The sequence below is a fragment of the Stegostoma tigrinum genome, chromosome 25 (assembly GCF_030684315.1).
Source record: "Stegostoma tigrinum isolate sSteTig4 chromosome 25, sSteTig4.hap1, whole genome shotgun sequence".
Taxonomy (NCBI): Eukaryota; Metazoa; Chordata; class Chondrichthyes; order Orectolobiformes; family Stegostomatidae; genus Stegostoma; species Stegostoma tigrinum.
The window spans coordinates 24,553,789-24,578,073 of record NC_081378.1 but is presented as its reverse complement, the minus strand read 5'-3'; the positions used below and the strand labels follow the sequence as shown (position 1 = coordinate 24,578,073).

Genomic DNA, 24,285 nt, shown 5'->3' with positions numbered 1-24,285 from the left:
CCTGTTGGACTGTTGTGGGTTTGCTGCTGCGGACATTTACTGCCTGCAGGATTTCCCTGAAGGAGGTTTTTACGATGTGACCTTCAGGAGTGCCAAGCTTTGCGAGCGCTTCCTGGAGGTTTTCAAGGAGAAAGGAGGTGAGGGCCCCCTCTCTGTATTGACCGCTGTCCCACTGTTTGTGATGCCAGCGCAGAGGAGCCGTATGGTGACTGTGCACATGTACAACCCGCATGTGCCAGCAGTTGATGTCCTGACCTTCCTCGGAAGGTATGTGAAGGTGGAAGGGGACCTAACTGACATCGTGGACCCCTTTGGCATCTGGACGAGTAAGAGGCAGGTCAAGGTGACGCTGAGGATGGGCGCAGACGGGAATGTCGCACACCCACCGTCCAGCTTCGCGATCGGCGGGAGCAGGGGCTACCTGACCTATGCAGGGCAACCTAAAGTCTGCCATGCCTGTGGTAGGTCAGGTCACATGGCGGCCGACTGCAAAGTCACCATCTGCAGGAACTGCAGGGAGGAGGGACACCTTGCAAAGGATTGCCCACGAGAGAGAAGCTGCAACCTTTGCGGGGAAGCGGGCCACTTCTATAGGGCATGCCCGCGGCGGGGTACCACCTACGCCCAGGTCGCCGGCAGGGGAAATGCGGGGCCAGCCCCCCCGGAGGAGAGGAAGGCACCAGGGCCCAGCAAGGACCCCACTAATGTGCAGGAGGGCCAGGCCGTGCAGGAGGGCCCAGCCCTGCAGGATGGGCCCGAGGCCAGCAAAGCACCCCTGCAGGCTCCGATCCCCCCCGACAACCCGGAGCCAATGGAGGCGGCGGCAGGCAACCCAGGGGAGTGGACTACAGTCCGGAAAGCGAGGAGGAAGGTGCGTCGACGGGCCCAGGAACTGCAACAATCAGGAGGGAAGAGGCAGCTACAGGGGGGCTATAAGAGCTCCTCTGACGAGGAGGATTCGGAGAGGGCCCACCCGAAGCAGAAGTTAAAGGTCTCGAGGGGGAAGGAAAGCAGCACCCCGCTTCCAGGTGACGGGAGGCGTCCTGAGGCTCACTCCGACACCCAGTCAAGTGCCGCTGGAGCACTGGAGGGCCCCCCGGAACTTCCAGGTGGGAAGGAGGAAACAGCACGTCCCCAGCCTGATCCGGAGCCGGACCCTCCTGCCTCTGCACCCCTGGCGGGGGGATGCCACCCGGAAGGCAGCACAGACGGTTTCCTGAGCCCAGAGAGCGTCCAGCAGTTAGCCCGGGCAATGGGCATGAAGGGACAGATGGAGGGGCTGGACCTTGGACTTGGGGAGGGTACTGCAGTCACTGCCCACAATGGGGGTACGAATTGCGAGCATTAATGTGCGCAGCGTCAAGTCAACCGCGAGATGTGTGTCCACGTTGGCCTACCTGACCACCATCAAGGCGGACCTCCTGTTTCTGCAGGAGTGCGGGATACCGCACCTCGGCAGGTACGGGAAATGGTCCGGCGCCTGGACCTGTGGGCCTTCGATCTGGTCGGGGGGTAACGACTGTCGCTCCTCGGGCCTGGCTATTCTGCTGCGGGGGCACAACTTCACCATCTCTCAAGTTCAGGAGGTGGTGTGGGGGCGCCTCCTAGTGGCTGACATCACCTACAGGAATGCTCCCCTGAGGCTGATCAACGTGTACGCCCCAGTGGTACGGAGTGAGCGGTTGGACGTCCTGCAGCGGCTTCCACCCCTGCTGGCTACGTCCAGGCCGGTCATCCTAGGCAGAGACTTCAACTGCATCATTGATGCAGATGGAAGATCCGGCGTGGGGACAGCGGGTGGGGGGATTCAACTGGACGTCACGTCCAGATTCCTGATGGGCACGGTGAAGGACGCCAAGCTGCTCGACGTCTTCAGCACCCCTGCAGATGGAGCGCAGCAGAGGTACACCTGGTCGCGGCCAGACGGGTCTATCCGCTCAAGGATAGACTTCCTGTTTGTGTCACGGACGTTCTCGGTCAGATCCACTGGTGTCGAGCCGGTGTTCTTCTCTGACCACTGCCTCCTGTTGGCCGACTGTCACTTACAGGATGACCAGCCGGCCGGCAAGGGGACGTGGAAGCTCAACACGACTCTGTTGACCCCAGAGAACGTCGAGGAGCTTAAGAGGGAGTACACCGGTTGGAGAACCGTGAAACCCCTCTTTGAGTCTCCAGGCGACTGGTGGGAGACGGTGAAGGAGAACATCAAGAGGTTCTTTGTCCTCAAGGGTGTTCAGAAGGCAAGAGAGAGGCGGGGAAAGCTGTCGCGACTCCAGAAAAGGATGCAGAACCTGCTCCTTCTGCAGTTGATGGGGGTCGATGTCACGGAGGACCTCCGCGAGGTGAGGGGCCAGCAAGCCTCGCTCTTCGCCGCGGAGGCCTCCAGGATAATCTTCCGGTCCAGGGTCCGCTCCGTGGAGCAGGACGAGACGTGCTCGCGTTTCTTCTTTCAGAAGGTGCACAAAGAGAGCTCTGTGCTTAGCCGGCTGAAGGAGGACGACGGCTCGGTGACGTCGTCTCGGCCCGACGTTTTGAGGATCAGCAGATCCTTCTATGCCGGACTGTACGACACGAAGCCCACGGACAGCATGGCCTCCGAGTCGTTCCTGTCGTCTATCACGGAGGTCTTAGACGACGGCACGAGGGAGTGGCTGGACCGGCCGATATCCCTGGACGAGCTGACCAGAGCCCTCAAGTCCTTGCAGAGGAATAGGACTCCCGGAAGTGATGGCTTACCGGTCGAGCTGTATTCTGCTCTGTGGGGCCTGGTCGGCCAGGACCTGCTGGAGGTGTACGATAGTGCGCTTCGGGCAGGGGAAATGTGCAAGTCCATGAGGAAGGGCATCATCACCCTCATTTACAAGAGGAAGGGGGAGAGGGAAGAAATTAAGAATTGGCGTCCCATTTCACTTTTGAACGTGGACTACAAAATCCTGGCCAAGGTCATTGCCAACCGGGTCAGGTCTGTCCTGGAGTCGGTGATTCACCCTGACCAAACCTGTGCTGTGCCGGGCAGGAAGATCGCTGAGAGCCTCGCGCTCATCAGGGATACGATCGCCTACGTACAGGACAGGCGGGTGGACACCTGCCTCGTCAGCCTGGACCAGGAGAAGGCCTTCGACAGGGTCTCTCATGCTTACATGAGGGACGTCCTCTCCAAATTAGGGTTCGGGGAGGGCATCCGCAATTGGATCCGGCTGCTCTACGCCAACATCGTTAGCGCAGTCTCGATCAACGGGTGGGAGTCAGACAGTTTACCTGTTAGATCTGGAGTCAGGCAGGGCTGCCCGCTCTCTCCTGCCTTGTTCGTGTGCTGTGTGGAGCCCTTCGCCGCCTCCATCAGGAAGGACGTGAGCCTGAGGGGCGTGACTATCCCAGGCAGCGGAGGCCTTCAGGTCAAGACCTCCCTGTACATGGATGATGTCGCCGTCTTCTGCACCGATCGTCTGTCGGTGAGTAGGCTGTTGGACATCTGCGGCCAGTTTGAACTGGCCTCGGGTGCCAAAGTCAATAGGGGTAAGAGCGAGGTCATGTTCTTCGGGAACTGGGACGACCGCTCCTTCATCCCCTTCACCGTCAGGACAGACTACCTGAAGGTGCTGGGTGTTTGGTTTGGTGGAGCTGGGGCATGCACTAGGACTTGGGAGGAGCGTATCTCCAAATTTAAGCAGAAGCTGGGCAGGTGGACGCTCCGGTCCCTCTCCATCGCGGGTAAGAACCTGGTTGTCAGGTGCGAGGGGCTTTCGGTACTGTTGTATGTGGCGCAGGCCTGGCCTATTACCTGGACCTGCGCCGCTGCGGTCACCCGGGCCATCTTCCACTTCATTTGGGGGTCGAGGATGGACCGGGTCCGCAGAGATACCATGTACAAAGACCTGGGAAATGGGGGAAAGGGCGTACCGAACGCCACCCTCGCCCTGACGGCTACCTTTGTGTGTGGCTGCATCAAGCTGTGCGTAGATCCTCAGTACGGAAACACCAAGTGTCACTACTTACTGAGGTTCTACCTGTCCCCGGTGTTGCGAAGGATGGGCCTGGCCTCGTTGCCGCGGAACGCTCCGAGTAGTTGGACCGTCCCGTACCACCTGTCCTTCGTGGAGAAATTTTTGAAAGGAAACACCTTTGACCACAAGGCCGTCAGGCAGTGGTCAGCACGTAGTATCCTTAGGACCCTTCGGGAAAAGGAGAGGGTGGATCCCGTCGTGTGGTTCCCCATGCAGACTGCCAAAGTCGTTTGGCAGAATGCCTCATCGCCAGAACTTTCAAACAAGCACAAGGACATTGCTTGGCTGGCGGTGAGAGGGGCTCTGCCAGTGAGATCCTTTATGCATGCCCGGAATCTCTGCACCACCGCACGCTGCCCTCGAGGTGGCTGCGGGGGGGACGAGACTGTCGATCACCTCCTACTGGAGTGTGCCTATGCGCAGGAGGTCTGGAGGGGGATGCAGTGGTATTTGTCGAGGTTCGTCCCGAGCAGCTCCGTGACGCGGGACTCCGTGCTCTACGGGCTGTTTCCGGGGACGCACACCGAGACCAACATCAACTGCGCCTGGAGGACCATCAATGCGGTGAAAGACGCTCTTTGGTCTGCCCTCAACTTGCTGGTCTGCCAGCTGAAAGAACTGACCCCGACCGAGTGTTGCAGACTGGCGCACTCCAAGGTCCAGGGCTACGTGCTGAGGGACGCGCTAAAGCTTGGGGCAGCCGCCGCCAAGGCGCGGTGGGGAAAGACCACCGTATGAGCCCCCTCGTCCAGAAAAGGGAAAAGAATCCTATCTGGTAACTGGGCCCAGCTGGCGCCTTCCCCAACTGGGCAGGGGGCCAACTGGGACTGTGCGGGGTGACGACTGCCGGGGCGGTTTCTTTGCTTTGTTTCTTTTTTCTCTGTTTTGTTTTTTTTTTCCCTTTAGTTGGTGTACGTACCCCCGGGTAACCCGGAGTGGCTTGCATGACTGGGTAGGTGTATAAATGTTTTATTTTTTGTACATTCTATGAATAAAGTATATTTTTTCAAATAAAAAAAAGGTGATGAAACGTCTGAAAACTAACCTTCCAGCTCAGTGAGCAAACTCACATCCAGATTTAACATTCATCTTGGTCTTTCATGTATCGTCACTGCAGCTGTAACATTGTATTCTTCACTCTGTTCTGTTACCCTTACGCCCTTTGGCATGATCTGCCTGTACTACATACAAAACAAAATTTTTCATTGTACCTAGGTATATGTGATGTTATTAATAAATCAAAATCAAATGAAATCAGTCACGGTAGACCAATCCTAACCCCAAAAAAGTCCTGAGATTATCTTTGGTTCTTTGGCATTGGAAATAAATATGATCTTTCATAATATGAACAAATGGGATGAAGTATTTAAAAACATAAAGATTTTGTTGATATTTACCAATTCAAACCATCGTGCAGATTGTGATACCGTGGTCAGAATGCAACTATTCTAATAGTGTCAAATGTTAAAATAACTTGCATTTAAAAAAAAGTCACACTTGTTTTTACAATGCAGCCTTCCATAAATCTCCATAGAAACTTTACAGCGTGGAAGCAGGCCTTTTGGCCCAACAAATCTACACTGACCATCAGAGCATCCCACCCAGACCCATTCCCCATACCCACCTAACCTATGTATCACTGAACACTGCGGGCAATTTAGCATGGCCAATCTACCTAACCTGCGTATCTTTGGACTGTGGGAGGAAACCAGAGCACTTGTAGGAAACCCACGCAGTCATAGGGACTGTGTGCAACTCCATGTAGACAGTTGCCTGAGGGTGGAATCAAACCCGGGCCTCTGGCACCGTGAGGCAGCGGTGCTAAACACTGAGCTACCATGCCACCCATTCTTTAGCACTTCTTCTGAATCATTTGACCCATCAGGTGCACACCAACCCTCTGAAGAGCATCCTACCCAGAGCCAAACCCTACCTATCCCTGTATCCCTGCACTTCCCATGGCTAATCCACCTGACCTGTATGTCCTTGGATACTATGGGTAATTTCACATGGCCAATCTACCTACCCTGCACATCTTTGGACTGTGGAAGAAAACCAGAGCACCTGGAGGAAAGCTATGCAGACACAGGGAGAATGTGCAAACAGATAGTTGCCTGAGGCTGGATTTGAACCCGACTCGCTGGTGCTGTGAGGTAGCAGTGCTGACCACCGAGCCACTGTACTACTAAATTATGCTTATGTTTTCAAATAAACCTGTTGGAGTATAACCTGGTGTTGTGTGATTTCTGACCTTGTCCAGCCCAGTCCAACACTAGAACCTCCGTATCATTTACTGTATTCCATCTTACACCCAGCTGTTTGTTATTTTGCCTTTTACAGCTCTGGATAGTTTGCCTCTTTACTTAACACGAGACTACTCCCTTTGACCCTGTCCCAACACTCTTGTTTACTGTATCAGATCATAGTCCAACAGGTTTATTTGAAAACACAAGCTTTCGGAGCCTTATGCCTCCTTCAGGTGTCAGTGAGAGAGGTATTGTATTTGTATTTGCTGATACATTCTATTTTGTTCCAAAAGTACACCATTTATAGGCAATCAGTCAATGTGGTGTTTTATAAATTCCTACTTTAGAAATAAAACCAGTCTGAGTTTGAACCAAAACACAAACAGATTCTAAACAAGGCCTCACACCTAATGTGCATTGTCTGACCGAAAAAGTCACCTCTTCTTTACACTGATAAAGCCTTTAGTTCTCACAGGACAGTGGCTTGAAAAAAAATTAGGGATTTATATATTAATCTACTAAATCATTCTAATTGATTAAAGATTTAACAACATCTTAGATTTGGAGAGTACATCCTCAACAACGGTGTGATCCTTTGCTCTTTTACTTATAAATTCTGTTTCTGATACTATCTCTCTCACTAACAGCTGAAGAGGGAGTAAGTCTCTGAAAGCTTGTGTTTTCAAATAAACCTGTTGGACTACAACCTGGTATTGTGTGATTTCTGAGCTAGTCCAACCCAGTCCAACACCGGCACCTCCATATCATTTACTATATTCCATCTTACACCCTATGACAAACAGACAGACCTTTCCATTGTTCTTGTTCCAATGTGTCACATTGAACCTATTAAAATGTTTTTAAATTTCTAATTTTTGCAGTTCTACTGTAAAGGCATCAAACTGAAACGTTACCTCTCTATCTCCCCAAATCTGATATTTCATTGGAACATCACATATATGTTTTATATTTGAGATCATTATTGCAAAATGTAAACTTTTAAAATGAATCTTGTTCACTTAAAGCATTTTCTCTTTCTACATTTAGCAACAGAAAAAGCTCACCTTGGCGGTTAATCTGGTTTTACTTTGGCTGTGGCATGACACAGTTAAGAAGGTGAGACAAAACTTCTTTTCTGTTTTCCTTCCACTTGAAAAAAATCTGAAGATTTTTGGGGAAACCAAATGGTACCTTTAGACATTACACAGATATGAAAGCAATGCTGACTCCTTCACAATTTCCGCTGTTTCTCTGCATGTCCTATTACTTTATGTAAGTGATCAATCTTCACATGTAGGCTAAAGCAACATATTTAAGTGAGCTTTTTGTTATCCAGAAAGATCAAAGCTTTAACTTGTCTTCACCAAATGGTGTTTTATTGGGAGCTTCTGGACCTTGCTTGGACAAATGACAGTCTCCGAACTCAACCAATCAAGTTGGCCAAATACCATCTCTACAGGACTGCAGTTACAATTCACCAGTGAATCTGCCAATGAACCAGGTGAAAGAGTAAAACATTCATAGTCACCATTCCTCACAATTCTGTAGAAATATATCCGCTGTCCCAATTAAATTTGTGAGGGTGCCAAGTCTTCTTGTTGAAAATATAAGGTGTAATAAAATTTGTTATGGATATAGGACCTGCACTAAGTATTCAGTTTTGGGTTGTCACAAATCCTTAACTTATTGCACTTGACACAAAATATTCAGTAACATAAATAATATTGAAAATCTCATTAAAAATGTCTCTTCTAGCTTACAGATGAGGTTCAGTTGAAAATCCAAAAGTTATATGCTCACTGCCATTCTTCTTCATAATGTATAGTGTCCTAAGTTCTGCCACCAATGGCCTCTCTGCTCGCCAACCTGCATTGGGTCCTGGTCTGGCAAACCCTTGATTTTACAGTTCACATCTATTGCTTCACCCTTTCCCTTTCTTTTTATTCTCCCTCTGCCTTACCTCTGCACACAAACAATTCAGGTCTCTTTGCACCTGCAATTTCGGACGCCCCAACATGTGTCTAGATACTAGTATCTGGAATTACCGTCCTATATCCCTCCACCCTTTTAAGATAATGGTATAATGGGATTCAATTAATGCAGTAATTTTCCACATTGTCAGGTATATACTAGTGTTTAACTGTAGTGGAACAGCTTGGCTAGGGGAATGGCGAGTTCTGGAGTGCAAGTCTTCAGTACTATTGCTAGAATGTTGTCAGGGCCCGTAGCCTTTGCATGATCCAGTGCCTTCAACCTTTTCTTGATATCTGGTGGAGTGAATCAAATTGGCTGAAGACTGGTATCTCTAATGCAGGGGACCACTGGAGAGGCTGACTCAGCATCCACTCAGAACTTTTGGCTAAAAATTGCAGCGAATGCTTCATCCTTATCTTTTGCACTGATGTGCTGGGGTCTTCCATCATTGATGATGGGGATATTTGTGGATCCTCTTCCTCCAGTGAGTTGCTTAATTGTACACCACCATTCGTGACTGGATGTGGCAAGACTGCAGAGTTTAGATCTGATCTGCTGGTTGTGGGATTGCTTAGCTCTGTCTATCACTTGCTGCTTTCACTGTTTGATGTACAAGTAGTCCTGTTTGGTGGCTTCACCAGGTTGATTCCTCATCTTCAGGTATGCCTGATGCTGCACCTGGCATGCTCTCTGGCACTCTTCATTGAACCAGGGTTGATCCCCTGGCTTGATGGTAATGCTTGAGTGGGCGAAATGCTGGGCCATGAGGTTACAGATTGTGCTGGAGTACAATTCTGCTGCTGTTGATGGCCCACAGTGCCTCATGAATGCCAGTCTTGAGTTGCTAGATCTGTGCAAAGTCTGTCCCATTTAGCACAGTGATAGGGCCACACAAGACGATGGAGGCTGCTCTCAATGTGAAGGCGGGATTTCATCTCCGCAAGGACTGTGCAATGGTCGCTCTTACTGATAGTCATGGACTGGTGCATCTGCAACTGGCAGATTAGTAAGGATGGGGTCAAGTATGTTTCTTTCCTCTTGGTTCCCACACCACATGCTACAAACCTGGTCTAGCAGCTGTATCTTTTAGGACCTTTTAGAAGTATTTGGTTAAGAATTTATGGAATATATCACCCCACAGTGCGGTGGATGCTGGGACACTGAATACAGATGAAAACATTTTAATTAGTGATGGTTTAAATGATTATGGGGAGTGGGCAAGAAAGTAGAGTTGAGGCCGAGATGAGATCAGCCATGATGGTATTAAATAGTAGAACATGATTGAGGGGCTGATTTGCCTCATCTAGGTCCTCCTCCTCTTTCCATCAAAAGATTATGTAAGTAAGTTGAGGTAAATTACTGGAAATAATATCAACCAAGTAGAGATAAACTTGGAGGGAGGTATGATATAATAACATTCATGTAAATCATGATGATGTAATCAACCAGATAACTCTGACATCTGTAAGAAAGAAGACATCACTCCCCAACAGGTCTCAGACACGACACTAAGGATGTACATTTGAGAACCTACTGCATACAATGTGGATAAAGAAGTTTTATACAATTAAACAAAGAGTTGAAGAGCTTTACTTAGAAATAAGGAGCAAAAAGCTTTGGGAACAAACACCCATGGCCTGAAATACTCCAAACTGGGATCTCAAAGTGCGGGTAGCTGTACTGGCTTGATACACAAGATAAAATATTTGTTGCTTAAACCAACACTGATCAAACATTTTGGTCATTTCTCCTGGTAGCTCATGTGACTTGGTATCAAATTTAGATTCATAACACCCCTGTTTAAAGTGTTACAGAAATTCAAGTTGTCTTTGCAGTCATTGATTTATTATTTGATGTAAGATCGTACTAAAGGCACAGATAACAGAAACTCTCGGTATTACTAAAATAAGGCAGGCAACAAACTAAGGTATGTTATCTAGGTGAAGATTTCTTGGAAAACGATTCACGAACAATCAACATTACAGCTACGTTTAGCTCGACGCTTCAGAAACCCATAACTCGTTACTTCAAAAGCTGCAATTGGACAATTAATCGGATTGGGTTACTAGACGCGCTCACTGGGGACATGACGATTTGCAACGTGAGAGCTAATCACGGGCTAGGAATTGTTTTCCTTCCTGCCCATCTGCAAATCGCTGCGGCTCGCTGGGTTTTACCAGGGGACAAATCGGAACAGTCGCTGTGGGAGTCTGTGCATGGCGTGAAGGGGACGTTCAGAGGAATTCCTGGTGTATTTTGAAGGGAGGAGCAGCGGATCTGTGATGTTTGGATGGCGCTGGATTGCTGGTATTTATGTGATTAAGAGATTCCTCTCCCAAAGTTTCCAATTGGGGCAGTGGACGAACATTTACTTATAAAGAGGGTCGGAGGAAGCGTATTGACAATGTTGATATTAACCCCTTATTTTGATATTGAGGATGACGTTATTCCTTGGCTTTTGAAGTGCAGACTGACCCCACTGGATGAAAATGGTAAGCTGTGATAAACTTGTTTTAATAAAATGGTGAGCTAATGTACAGATTTTTAAAAAATGTCGTATTTGCTTATTAAATCTTGAGAATATCCCTTTGTGTTACTTACGATTGAGCTTAAAGTTTCAATTACTTAACGCTAATTAGCATGGAACTGGTATTTAAAACTTTGACTGTTCTGTTTGCAATTCTAAACTCTACTCCGTTGATCGGTGCTTGCAAATTGATTCAAATTAGTTCCTGTGTATGTGCGAAAAGTAACACACTAATGTGAGGAGCGGACTGTTAAGTACATATTTTTAATGTGAAAAAACATTGCAATCTAATTTTTAAAATGCATTTTCTTCACTTAATTCAATTTTTAGATTTATGTACGAGGCCCTCGAGGAAGGAGTTACAAGTTGTCAATGTTGAAAAGAATGGTAGTGTCCTGTACACCTGGAAGGTAGATATTTCTTACGTCAGCAATTCGTTTTGTCTGCTCTTTTCAAGCTATATGTATCTTGGGTTAACTCTTGTTTCTCGTGGATAGATTTTATTCGAACGTAACAAATAATGATCGGAGTGCCTCTCGAACCTGCTTTGCCATTTAATAAGACGATGTCTAACACTCAATTCTGGCACCATTTCCCTTTGATTCCTATATCCCTCAATTCCCTTTGATTCCTATATCCCTCAATTTCCTTTGCATCCAAGCAACTATTAATACCAGCTTGAATATTATTTGACAACTGAATATCCATAGCCTGGATGAGAGAAAACCTTCGAGATTCAGGTTTTCTAACTTTAATAAATTCTCATCTCACTCAGAAACAACTGTGCTGTCATCCTGAGGTATACCCACTAAGTCTAGATTAACTAGCAAGGGCAGACAGCCTCTTCGCATCTGCTGTAGTAAGGTGTTGCAAAATCTTTTATTTTTCCAATGAGGTCATCTATCATTCTTCTGAATTTCTGAGTACTTGATCTCCAATAGAAGACACTGGGTGGTAGTAGATGCAAAGTATTCAGCCTGGAGCTCGGTGACCAGTGGTATGCTGCAGGGATCTGTTCTGGGACCTCTGCTCTTTGTGATCTTTATAAATGACTTGAATGAGGAAGTGGAAGGGTGAGTTAGTAAGTTTGCCAATGACACAAAGGTTGGCGGAGTTGTGAACAGCGTGCAGGGCTGTTGTAGGTTGCAACGGGACATTGACAGGATGCAGAGCTGGGCAAAGAAGTGGCAGATAGAATTCAACCCAGAAAAGTGTGAAGCAATTCATTTTGGAAGGTCGAATTTAAATGCAGAATACAGGGTTAATGGCAGAATTCTTGGCATTGCGGAGGAACAGAGGGGTCTTGGGGTCCATGTCCATAGATCCTTCAAAGTTGCCGCAGGTTGATAGGGTTGTAAAGAAGGCCCATAGTCTGTTGGCTATCATCGGCAGGGCAATTGAGTTTAAGAGCCACGAGGTTATGCTGCTGCTCTATAAAACCCTGGTTAGACCATACTTGGAATAGTGTGTTCAATTCTGGTCACCTCATTACAGGAAGGAGATGGAAGCTTTAGAGAGGGTGCAGAGGATATTCACGACGATACTGCCTGGACTGGAGGGCAGGTCTTATGAAGAAAAGTTGAGGGAGCTATGGCTTTTCTCTTTGGAGCGAAAGGAGGATGAGAGGTGACTTGATAGAGGTGTACCAGATGATGAGACGCGTAGAGTGGATAGTCGGAGACTTTTCCCAGGGTGGAAATGACAATTACAAAGGGGCATAATTTTAAGATGATTGGAAGAAGGTATAAGGGAAATGTCAGAGGTAGTTTCTTTACACAGACTGGTGGGTGCATGCAATGCTCTGCCAGTGGTGGCAGTGGAGTCAGATACATTAGGGGCATTTTAAGTGACTCTTGGATAGGCACATAGTTGATAGTGAAATGGAGGGTATGCAGGGTAGTTTGACCTTAGTAAGATAATAGGTCTGCTCAACATTGTGGGCCAAAGGGCCTGTACTGTGCTGTACTGTTCTATGTTCGAGTCAACTTTTGTTGTATCCCCTTTCAATGAATATGTCCTTTCTTGAAGTTCAAAACTATACATCATACTGTCTTGCCAAAGCCCTGTACAATTGGCAATAAAATTTATTTTATATGTATTCCAACCTCTTTGCAATAAAAGCTAACACAACATTTAGAGGTGGCTTTTCCCTAGGATGGGAGATTTCAAGATTAGGAGGCATAGTTTTAAGGTGAGAGGAAAGAGATTTAAAATAAAAGACGGGGGGTAAGTCTTTGACACAGAGGGTGGTTTGGGTGTGGGGGAAAAAAAAACTTCCTCCTTGAAGTGGTGGATGTGGGCACAGTTACAATGTTTAAAAGACACTTAGATAAAACATGAATAGGAAAGATTTGGAGGGATATGGGCCAGGAGTGGGCAGGTGGGACGAGTTTAGTTTGGGATTAGGTTTGGCATGGACTGGTTGAACTAAAGGGTCTATTTCTGTGTGGTATGAATCTATTTATGTTTATGTCTATAATAGCATATTACCTTTTTCTGTGTTCTTACTTCTACAAGGATATCCAAATTCCTCTGAATATATCTGTATTTAATAGCTCCTCACCAGTTGAAAAATGTTCTGATTTCTGTTACTCACACCAAAGTAAATAACTTCATATTTCCCTATATTATACTTCATTGACACCATTTTTGCTAATTTGCTTAGCCTGGTAATGTATTTTTGCAGAGTCTTTGCATCATCAGCATTGCTGTCTTTCCCACCTAGTCTTGTATCAACAACAAATTTGGGTACATTATATTGTGTACATGTAATAAATTCATTACTACCAGTTGTAAATTGCTGATTCCCCAGAACTGATTCTTGTGGCACCCCATGAGTAACAGTTGCAACCTGAAAATGATCCCTTTATTCTTACTATCTTCTAAAACTGATTTCTATATTTACGTTAGCTCCAATCCCATTTTATGCAATAAATTGCTGTGTGACACATTAGCAAATGTCTTTTGAAAATTCCAATATACTAAATCCATTGTTCCTTTTTAATCCAATAGCTGAATCCTTATAAACTCCAATCAATTTGTCAAATGTGATTTCACTTTCACAATGCTGTGTGTTGAACTTTATCTAAAAACACTTTTGTTTTGATTTTATACACTCAGCTAAGTGAAGGCCGAACATTTTTGCATTACCTTTGTTTTAAAGTCCTGCCATATTTTGGTTAAAACTGTCATCCAACGGTAAAGCTGCTCGTAATGGGATTATAAAGTACTCCCAGCAGTGCTTGTTGACCTTTTGTTATTCATTATTGTCACTCATACTGGCCCTGCTTCCTGCGCTTCCATCTCCTCCTTTTATCCTATCTTACTGCAATACTGATTTGACAAGGATAAAAATAACAACAGACATTTAAATAAACCCAACACTGATTATGTTTACTTTTCTTCTGTTAAGATAAGGGGGAGTAAAAGTTTGCTTCATATATTTTTAAATTCTTAATTGGTCTGTAAGGCATGGCTGCCAGTAAAGCTGGAGGAAATTAATGATGTGTAGGTACTCAGTTCAGTCTGTGATTAAATTTGGCTTGTATGTAGATGCAGTCTAGGACAGATTAGAGGCTTGGGAGGTAAATTGGTCTTTGGTGGCATAGACCATGTGACAATGAATTAACAGCCCCATTCAATGGAAAATTAAACTGAATGGGATGCCAAAATCAGCTGTCAGTTTGCTTTCTTACGTTCTGTGCTGCTATTTCTCTTTTCTCTTGCACTGTCAGTCAAATGCAAAAAATTTAGAATATTTTAATTTTCCGGTGAAAGAACATAAGACAATGCAATGTTCACAGTTCCTGGACATCTTAAGTGTTTTTTATTCATTCATGGAACATGGACAATACTGTCTGGCCAGAATTTATTGCCCATCTCTAGTTTCAGTTTGGAGACACAGCCGTCCCTGCATAAAGCCATGCTGTCTGTCACTAAGAATTTAATATTTTTAATTTTTTTACTCACAAAAGTGAGTAAATCCTACCCTTAAGATTATTAACAATAATTGCCCTACTGCTGATTGTAAGGCTCACTGGTCTGTAATTTTTTGAATTATCCCTTTTGCCCTTCTTAAACAAAGGAACAATGTTGGCTTTTATCCAAACCTCAATTTTGACTAAAGAGGATACAAAGATTTCATACAAAACAGCAGCAATTTCCTTACCTTACACTGTCAGCATTTTGAGTCAGATCCTGTCTGGCCCTGGGACCCGGTGACGTTAATGCTTTCTAAAAGCCCAAAACATTTTCTTTAATAATGACATGCCGCAAAATATCAACATACTCCTATCAGAACTCACCATCCACCATGTCCCCATTTGTGAATACCAATACAAAATATTCATTAAGGTCCTTGCCCACATCCTCCAGCATCATGATTAAATTTGTTTGTTCTTAAATGGACTTCACTTTCCCTAGCTACCCTGTAGCTCCTTTTTATATATGCATAAAACATCTTGGCATTTTCTTTAATTCTGTTTGCCAACTAATTTCTTGACCCATTTTAGCCCTTCACATTCCTTGTTTTGAGTTCTTTCCTGCTATCTCTGTATTCTTCAAGGGTTCTGTCTATCTTTAGTTTCCTAAATCTTTCATATGCCTCCGTTTTCTTTTTGACTAAACTCATAGCTTCTCTTGTCATCCAAGATTCCCGAATGTTGCCACATTCATCCTTTTTCACAGGAATATGCTGGTGCTGAATTCTAAACAACTGGCCTTTAAAAGATTCTCACGTGTCAGATGCGGAAATAGCCTCCAAACAGCAGCCTCCAGTTTATATTCCCCAGTTTCTGCCTAATATTGTGCTAGTTAGCCTTCCTCCAATTTAATATTTTGACCTGAGGGCTGTGCTTATCCTTTCATAAATAGCTTTAAAATTTACAAAATTATGGTTACTATTCCTGAATTACAGTACCATTGAAACTTTGATCATCTGGCTAGAATCATTTCCCGCATAATAAAGCCCCTTCCCTGGTTGGACTGTTTACATATTGTTTTAAAAAAAAATCCTGGAAACACCTAACAAGTTCTCCGCACAATTTAAGTTGTAGTATTTATCACATTCCAAGTGTTTGAATGAAACTGCTACCAAAAATTTAGAATTAAATGTAACACCAAAATAACCTTAGTGTAGAAGAAATGCCATCGTCTTTAACATTATGTTAGGTGTTCTGCTATGCATCACCAGATTTGAACAATGTGTAAAAGGTTTTAATCTTCAGTTCTTCAAAAATAAAATGTTGAGGCTGTCACTGTTTTTTCTTTATTTTTCTCATTTTTGGTTTGGAACTGTGAGCTGAAGTTGAGACTGAGATCTTAGAAACTGGACTGGAAGGATAATTTGAAGGTTGATTATTGACCTAGAAACATTGCAAATGTTTCATCACCAAAGTATCTTTGGCTCAGGACTGGCAACTGATTGGATGTTGAATGGGGCATTCACAAGTGGAACGGTGCTGGCCATCCCTATTTAGCCATTGTAAAGTGGTGAGCTGTCTTGAACCGCAGTCCATGTTCTGTAGATAGACCCATAATACTGTCTGAGAGGGAATTGCTTGGAGGGAGGTTTCTGGATGTGGTGTTTTGAGTTTTGTGTTTTACTCACTAGTTTTTCTTTACCTAGTTTAAAGAATTGTTGAAGATTTTGAGGAAAGAATTTGTAAGACATTAGTAAAAGTCTTCAGTGCTCTGTGGGAGTTGTTTGCATGAATCAGTGACTTCAGAATTCGGACAAAATACCATCCTGTGTGCCTGGAATACAGAACATTGCTCAAGATTTCTGAAGGCATGGTACCCATTCGGTAGCTATTGACCTGGAAAATTGCAATTCTTGACTTTTCTTCTAGTTTATTCCTTGACTGTCTGTTTTAAGTGGGGCTGGTGTTTCAAGAAGATTGGGCTTAAATCATTGACATTAAGTACATCACCTTATTATTTATTCATATTCTGCTGAAGTGATGTTTTCCTGATAATGTTTAAAATTAAGAATAAACTTGGTGTTTGAGATCTATTATTTGTAAAGTCTGGCTAGGAACAACTGAGCAATTCTGAATGTTTTAATTTTATTACGTTGTGAATAAGGGGACGAGCCTGATTTGGTTTGCCCTGCTGTCCCCATGTCGTGACATAATATCCAAAAGCAGCTGCTACAATAACAGATTAAAAAGTGATATAACCTGAATAATATGAATATGAATACCATGCTTTTTTGACCGTGCGTTACTCTAAGAAGAAAACTTCAACTTCTACAAATCCTATGCATTGAGATTCACTGACCATACAAGATTACTCATGAATGTTGCAGAAAAATCTAAGTAGGTACAAGCGAATGAATAAGAATTAATGAAACACTGTGTACCACTGAGTTGATAAGTCCACAGATCAAGCTATTAGCAAATTATGAAGGTGAAAGCAGTGATCATCAGTTATTTAGTACTGTAGAAAGGATCTGATGCCTTTGGCCATCACTTGATATGCTAGGTAAGGCTGTGAGCTTCTCCAGCATTCTGGCAATAGTAAAGAAGACTTGCGCTCCAGTGCAGCTACAACACTGGCATATGGAAAATTGCCCAAGCATGTCCAATACACGTAAACCAGGATAAATCCAAATTGGCCACTTACCATCTCAGAAGTCTACTACGGATTGTAAGTAAAGTTATGGAAGGAGTAATCAACAGTATTATCAAGCAGCACTTGCAAAGGAACACCTGCTCACTCACTCCTGTCCTCAGTAGATCCTTGGTTCCAACATGGATAAGAGCTGAATCTCTGAGATGAGAGTGATGGCCTTTGACATCAAGGCAAGTATGGCAACATTAGACTCCATGGGAACCCAGGGGAAAACTCTGTTGATTAGTGTGATACCTAGCACAGAGGAAGATTGTTGTATTGGCACAATATTCATTCCCACTTCCACCATTGCTGAAAAGCAGCAGCATGTACCATCTGGAAGATGTTCTGCAGAAATTCACTGAGGCTGTTTAGGCAATGCCATCCAAACGTGACCGTCTAGTAGAAGAACAAGTGTACCAGCTACATGGGAACACCACCACCTGCACCTTCCTTGTCAATGCATACAGTGCTGATTTGGAAATGTATTACTGGGTGAGAATCCTTGCACCGCGCCCCCCCGCCCCAGCAGCCTTGTAGGTATACCTACACCAAGCAGACTGCAGCTGCGCAAGAAGGCAGCTCATCATCAGCACCTTAAGGGCATTTAGGGTTGAACAATAAATCCATCGCTCCACACATACAGTCCCTGTAAAACAGTTAATATCATATTGGCTTTTTTGCTTCTAGCATCATTTTTGTTAACATATCAGCTATTGTGAAGGGCAGATAGGAGGGAAATCTTTTGAGGAGAAGGAAAGCTGTGATTAAGTGTGGCTAGGGATTTGGGATGGGTACGGAGATTTGAAGTGAGACGTTCAACTTAAGTTCTGAGGTCATGATGTCAGTACATGGTGCAAAGCAGTGCAAATAAGATATCAATAAGACAGTGGCTAATATCTAGCAATGTACTTTCTGAAGTGATAGTTAAATTGTAGTGTTTTGCTGCATAATATGCAATGCATTTGTTGCTGCATGAGGTATATTTAAATAATTTTTCAAGTCCATGGATTTCATACTTAATTATCTTTACTAGTTCTAAAATTAATCAAAATAAAATTATGACCATGGTAAAAGTTTTCTCTTCAAAATACAGCTTCATACGTAGTGTCTATTGAAAATTGTGATGTGGAAGTAGAAAATTTGTTTTTGTGTTAAAGGGTATGAAGGGAACCACTTGTATTGGCGCATATGATCCTCACAACAAGCAAAACAAGGTAACAATTTGTGCTTTCAATATCCTAGATTGAGCAGAATGTGGAAGCTTTACTGTTTTTGTTTTACTCTCTTTATGTTGCTGTTCATTATATTGCAGCTGCTATATGTTTTTGACAAGGAAGTACCTGTGATTAGTTGCTCTGTCAACATGGAAAAAACATTGTTGGGTAAGTGGGACAAACCTTTGCTCTTGTAATGATACCTTTTTTACTCTGATTTTATGTCATGCTCATTTCAGAATTGTAATCAAATACATTAAGACCAAAGAGACAGTAGGAACTGCTGATGCTGGGGAATTTGAGATAACACGGTATGAAGCTGGATGAACACAGCAAGCCAAGCAGCATCAGAGGAGCAGGAAAGATGATATTTTGGGTCGAGACCTGAAACATCAACTTTCCTGCTCCTCTGATGCTGCTTGGCCTGCTGTATTCATCCAGCTTTACACCTTGTTACATTTAGACTAAAGTTTACGTTGTTTTGAATTTAAGTTCCTTCACCATTCACAAATGAAATTGCCTATTCTAAGAAAGATTTTGACTCTGTGTCTCTCTTTACTAGCCGTAAGTTTTCTACAGTTTACACGAAGAGATTTACCATTCGAAACATTAAGACCAGGTATTATTTTAAACACTGTTATTTGTAATTACCAAAATAAATATTGTGAAAACTTTTTGAAATAAACTGGTCAACTCAGTTTATTTTTCAACCAATAACCATTGTACAGTAATAGTAGATCAAAGAGTGGGTTTTCATGGAGAGATGGGAATGTCAAGCCAGAAGACTTTGTAACCTGGCAGATCTGTCTCCTTTAAAAGGTCCCTTGACCACAATGTGCTCACTCCGGGATGTGGAGATGGGTTGGAGTTGAGCCCAGTGTTACGGAGGCATGGGAGTGCAAAGCAGAGTTGGTTGTAAGGCCATCCTCAGTTCTCTGGTACTTTGGCTCAACTTTATGCATTTAGCTCTTAGCTCTTAGCCCTTGCTTCTCATACCCCGACTATGCTCTGTTCCCTATACTTACAATGTTTTCTCCACAATAATTCATCATGTATGAGCAGATCTCAGGAGTCATACCTTTGAAATGAAGAAGAGGAATAATTTAACTTCAGTCAACCTAGCACAGCTTCCGCTCAAATACGGTTCAGACTGAAAAATAAAGTCATTTGTAAAACCCATTAAAATTTAAATCCCCCTCAAGTAGTCCATCAGCTGTAAAAAGAAACAAAAATCTATTTTACCAGATCAGAAACATATCATGCTTTAAATTGTCAAACAAAACGTAATCTTAACTCCCTGTTGAGAAAAGTTCTGGCACTTTTGAAAGTCAACCGCCAGTCTTAATAGCCTCCGCAATAATAAACCTTGGGGAAATTTTAAACAATGGAGTCTGTTGAAACTGAAAAGAGAATTGATTAATGTTTTCTAAGCTGCATCAAAATGCCTGTCCACCCAATGCAGTACAGCAGGAGGTGTCTTATTTTAAACTCAAATTGAAAGCCGCAGGCTCTTCTCTTCCCAACCCCCAATATTAAAGGGCTGAGGATTTAACTAAATTCAAGCATGAAAATTAAATAGATCCTTCAGAAGCTTTTGCACCTTCTCCATAAAGTTATGGTTGCTACATTGCTGCCTGAGTCTGCTGCAATGCAAGAATTGGGTTTCACTATACAAAGCAGTCATATCAAATACTGTTGCTGAGTTCTGGTTTATTGGTCCTCCTCCCTGCTGACAGAAATGGGACCTACCAAAATGGAGGCTGGCTTGGGTTCTGTCTGCCACTTCTAACCGTCTCCAAAGTTGTCCATATCTGGTGAGAGACGAGAGCAAGCTTGAAGGATATAATTTTATTTGTGAATATTTCCTTTTAATCGGCTCTTTTGCGTTGAAAGCAGGAGGCATGACTACTCCTGTGTAGGTGCAGTTTCAATCAATTTTGTGGTATTGTTTCCCAATTCATTTGAACCTTTTAAAGGCATTCCTCTTGCTCAGATGATGTATAGTGAGAGAATGCTCCGTCACTAATAGCCCAAAAATGGTGATTGGTTGGCCCAAGATATTTTTGACTCTTGAAGGTATTGTGAACTGACTGCCATTCAAGGCCATGTCATTGTAGATTGGTTAGAATTGATGGATGTGATTTATTGCTGTCTTAGTATTTCATCTGTGAGTTCACAAGGAGTTTATATTGTTTAAATAATTGGACTCTGTGCTGAATGACCATCTCCAATGCAATTCTTTCATATATCGGTATGTACAGATATATTTAAATGAAAATGAAGCCATTTGTACATCAAATATGTTGCTGATCAAACATTAAAGTATTTGAATGGTAATTATGGAGTAAAGTTATGGAAGTATGAGTATTAAAATTTTGTTAGAACTGTCAGGATTTTCAACAAGCATGCGAAAGAAGTTTTGAACATCACTGGTGATTAAAAATGGAGATTTCCTTTCTCATTTGGTGCACCCATGCTGGACATGTTGGACGATTTTGCTTCAGTGAAAGAATGTCCCTTAGTCTTGTCCATTCATGAAACATTGACTATCTTTAAAATATTAGACACTTACAGCAAGAAGGATAGGGTAAGAAGGCATAAGTACAGAAATGTCATTGCGTGCACTGTATATAGAATAGTGACAGATGATCATAGTTAACTATGGTCCATTTTGCAAAATGATTTCAGCAGGGGATATAGGAAAGGTTGCAAATCCCAAAACAACCTCTCAAGATGGAGGAGGAACTGGGATTCTTAACATGGTTGGTAGAGCTGATAGTTTAAATTTGGGGTGTTCAGTGGCCTGAATTCGTGTCAGTGTGGATCACAGTATTCAAACCATTTCCTAGCCAGTAAAAGAGTACAATGTAGAAACACATCTGTTTCTGCCCAAGTGAACAATGGGTTGTGTCAGAAGAACCGGTGTTAGAGAAATACTTATCTGCATGGTATGTGCCAGGAGGTGGGGAGGCTGCTCATTCTAAGGCTTGAATTTTCTGTGGACATTACCAGTAGACAATTGAATAGGATTAACAGCATCTTCTTAAACTGGTTTCTTGCTCAGGTTGTCAGGTTTTTGGGTTGTCTGAAAATATGAGGCAGATTGGTGGCTACTTTTGTCTTGTCCTGTTGCCCAGGCTAGCAACCATTACAAAGTTGTTAGCTTCATCTGCAGAGTTATGAAGAGTATAGTGAGTATTCTGAGCTGACAGTACTTAGACTGCTTATTGATATGCAGTGGTTCATTTGATACGTGATACAAAAATGCAATGAAGTAGGCTGTCAACTTTTTGCAATTTGCGTTAGTTATTCTTATTTGTACCAGTAAACTTTATTTAATATTTTGTTCAAGACTCGTTATATAAATAATATTTAATATCAAACTCTGAAGTGGGCCCTTTGACAAGAATTATGCATGTATTTATGTATAATTTGGACTTATTTGCTGTTGTCAAACTCTGCATAAATAGGGATAAAAGTTAGAATCAAATGGTAGCCTTCATTTCAAAATTCTGATTAGTGGACAATGAAAAATTGGAGGATTGGGAAAATTGCTCAAGTTGTTGCTGTTCTTGAGCAGTGAGGCGTGGAAGTTTCCAGTTCAGATATGGTGTATGATGTTGAAACATCCAAGAAAATGTTTTGTGCAATGCTTAATTGAATGGCCTAAGTATTCTTTTTTTCATGTTGATGCATTTGATTTTTAGGTGAATGATTCATTACAGTATGTTTGATAAATACTTTTGTAGAAAATGAGTTAAATATTTTAAATGGTAAGACCCATTGCAATGAGATTAGCATTTTCTTACTTTTTCTCCTTTTGAATTTTGTTGCAGTATCCAGGTGTTTAACCTTGTTGCTTGAAATTCAACCAGTAAATAGTACGAAAGTCTTAAAAGCTGTTGACTCCCATGTGAGAGTTCAGGTATTTATCACTGCTCCATTAACTTTACTTTTATTAAGTTTTAAAGAATATTATGACTGCCTGTCAAATTCTTGGAAGTTTACTTGTCTTGTGGTTTTCTTTTAACTATTCCTTGCTGTTATGTGTTTGTTTCACGAAAAGTGGATTTGCATCTACAAATCTCAGGAATACTTTGAGTCCACTAATTTGGCCAAAAGTAAATCACAGAACCAAAAACTGTTGGAAGACCCATAATGGGTGTTGGAGGATTACTTACTGAACAGCATTGGCAGTGGCATATGTGCAAGTGACTTTTCCTTGAAGTTATTCATGGTTTAGAACAAAGGGCAAAAAGTAGTTTTACTTGAAACTTAAGTGTTAAATAGAACACCACAAATGGTAAAGTATTTACATTGAAATGTAGTAATAAAATATAGAATAAAAAGAACTTTATGCTGAAATCTCCCAGCTTCTTTGACTTGGTTGGAATAATAGTAACTCAAGTGATAAACAACTCTTGACACCTTTTGCATTTGAGTAATAAGAAATGTATAAATTTGTAGGTTTACTTTCTTCAATGAAATGTAATAACAGATTTTCAATACTTTTTCTAGTCTCTGATTTCTTAGTGAGAAAGAGCATCTGATGGAGTGGTGTCAAGTGTAGCAATTGGTAATGCTGTTATTAATTCTAGTTTCAGACTCTGAAATCAAGGTTTGAGGAAACTTCTAGGACCAGTCAGGAATAGAAATATCTCTTCATGGGCCGGGATAAAACAGAGAATGTTGTTCGTGAAAGATTGCCATTTTACAGCCTTTTGTGGAATCAACGTTCGTACGACAGCTATCATAAACTGCAGCTTTGTGCCTTGGACATTTTAACATGGGTATCTAGTAAAGATAACTTGAAAAGGCAGTTGATTGGTCTGTGGTACATGTATTGGCAGAGATCACATGAGGGATGGCTGAAGACAAGGCAGCATGATCTAGTTATGTTGTACTAGGCATTAGGCCTTGAAGTATAATTCAGGACAAGCCTGCTGTACTTCCATTCTGCCAGAATGACAGTAAATGAACATTATCAGATGGAAAAAGATGACAACTGCCAAAGAAATTCCGGAAAAATACATTTAAGGAGGATCTTCTAGTGTGGGTAACAACCCTTGAGTGCTGCACAGGACTAGAAAAACTGTCTACATAATCTGGCCCTTACAGCACTTAATTGGTTAAATGCTGAGATTGTTCCAGGGACACAATTTTCAGTGGCTTGGAAATTGAGTCACAATTTATGTTGAGGGCAGTTGGAAAGTAAACCAATCAGTCGTTGCATATCATTTTCTGCAGACTGCTGTGTTTTTAAAGCTAAAGACTTGTCCTGGCCCCCAGTAAAAGTAACATGCATGACATTGCAAAATTTAAACTTGGAACCAAGGCAAATGTCTGCAAACCATGCATAGGTTTAATCACTTTTATTAGAAAGGTTTAATTACAAAAGTGACATGAGTTTTTGGTGCAAATTATCAGACTTGGTTTATTTGTAGAAAGCCTGTTTCATGTGAAATTGCTGAACAAAGAACAAAGAAACCTACAGCACAGGAACAGGCCCTTCGGCCCTCCGAGCCTGCGCCGATCAAGATCCTCTGTCTAACCTGTCATCTATTTTCTAACGGTCTGTGTCCATTTGCTCCCTGCCCATCCATGTACCTGTCCAGATATATCTTAAAAGACGCTAACGTGTCTGCATCTACCACCTCCGCTGGCAACGCGTTCCAGACGCCCACCACCCTCTGCGTAAAGAACTT

The 24,285-nt window shown here is 43.1% G+C and overlaps 1 protein-coding gene across 1 annotated transcript in view; it reads left to right on the top strand.

The window, feature by feature from the left end:
- Positions 1–10,417: 10,417 nt before the first annotated feature.
- Positions 10,418–24,285, top strand: part of gsap (gamma-secretase activating protein) — a 92,290-nt gene continuing 78,422 nt past the window's right edge. The window contains exons 1-6 of the mRNA XM_059654791.1: positions 10,418–10,716; positions 11,082–11,161; positions 18,524–18,580; positions 18,679–18,748; positions 19,143–19,199; positions 22,417–22,505. Of these exons, the coding sequence (XP_059510774.1) occupies positions 10,629–10,716; positions 11,082–11,161; positions 18,524–18,580; positions 18,679–18,748; positions 19,143–19,199; positions 22,417–22,505 (441 nt within the window). The 5' untranslated portion in view covers positions 10,418–10,628. The remainder of the gene's footprint in view (positions 10,717–11,081; positions 11,162–18,523; positions 18,581–18,678; positions 18,749–19,142; positions 19,200–22,416; positions 22,506–24,285) is intronic.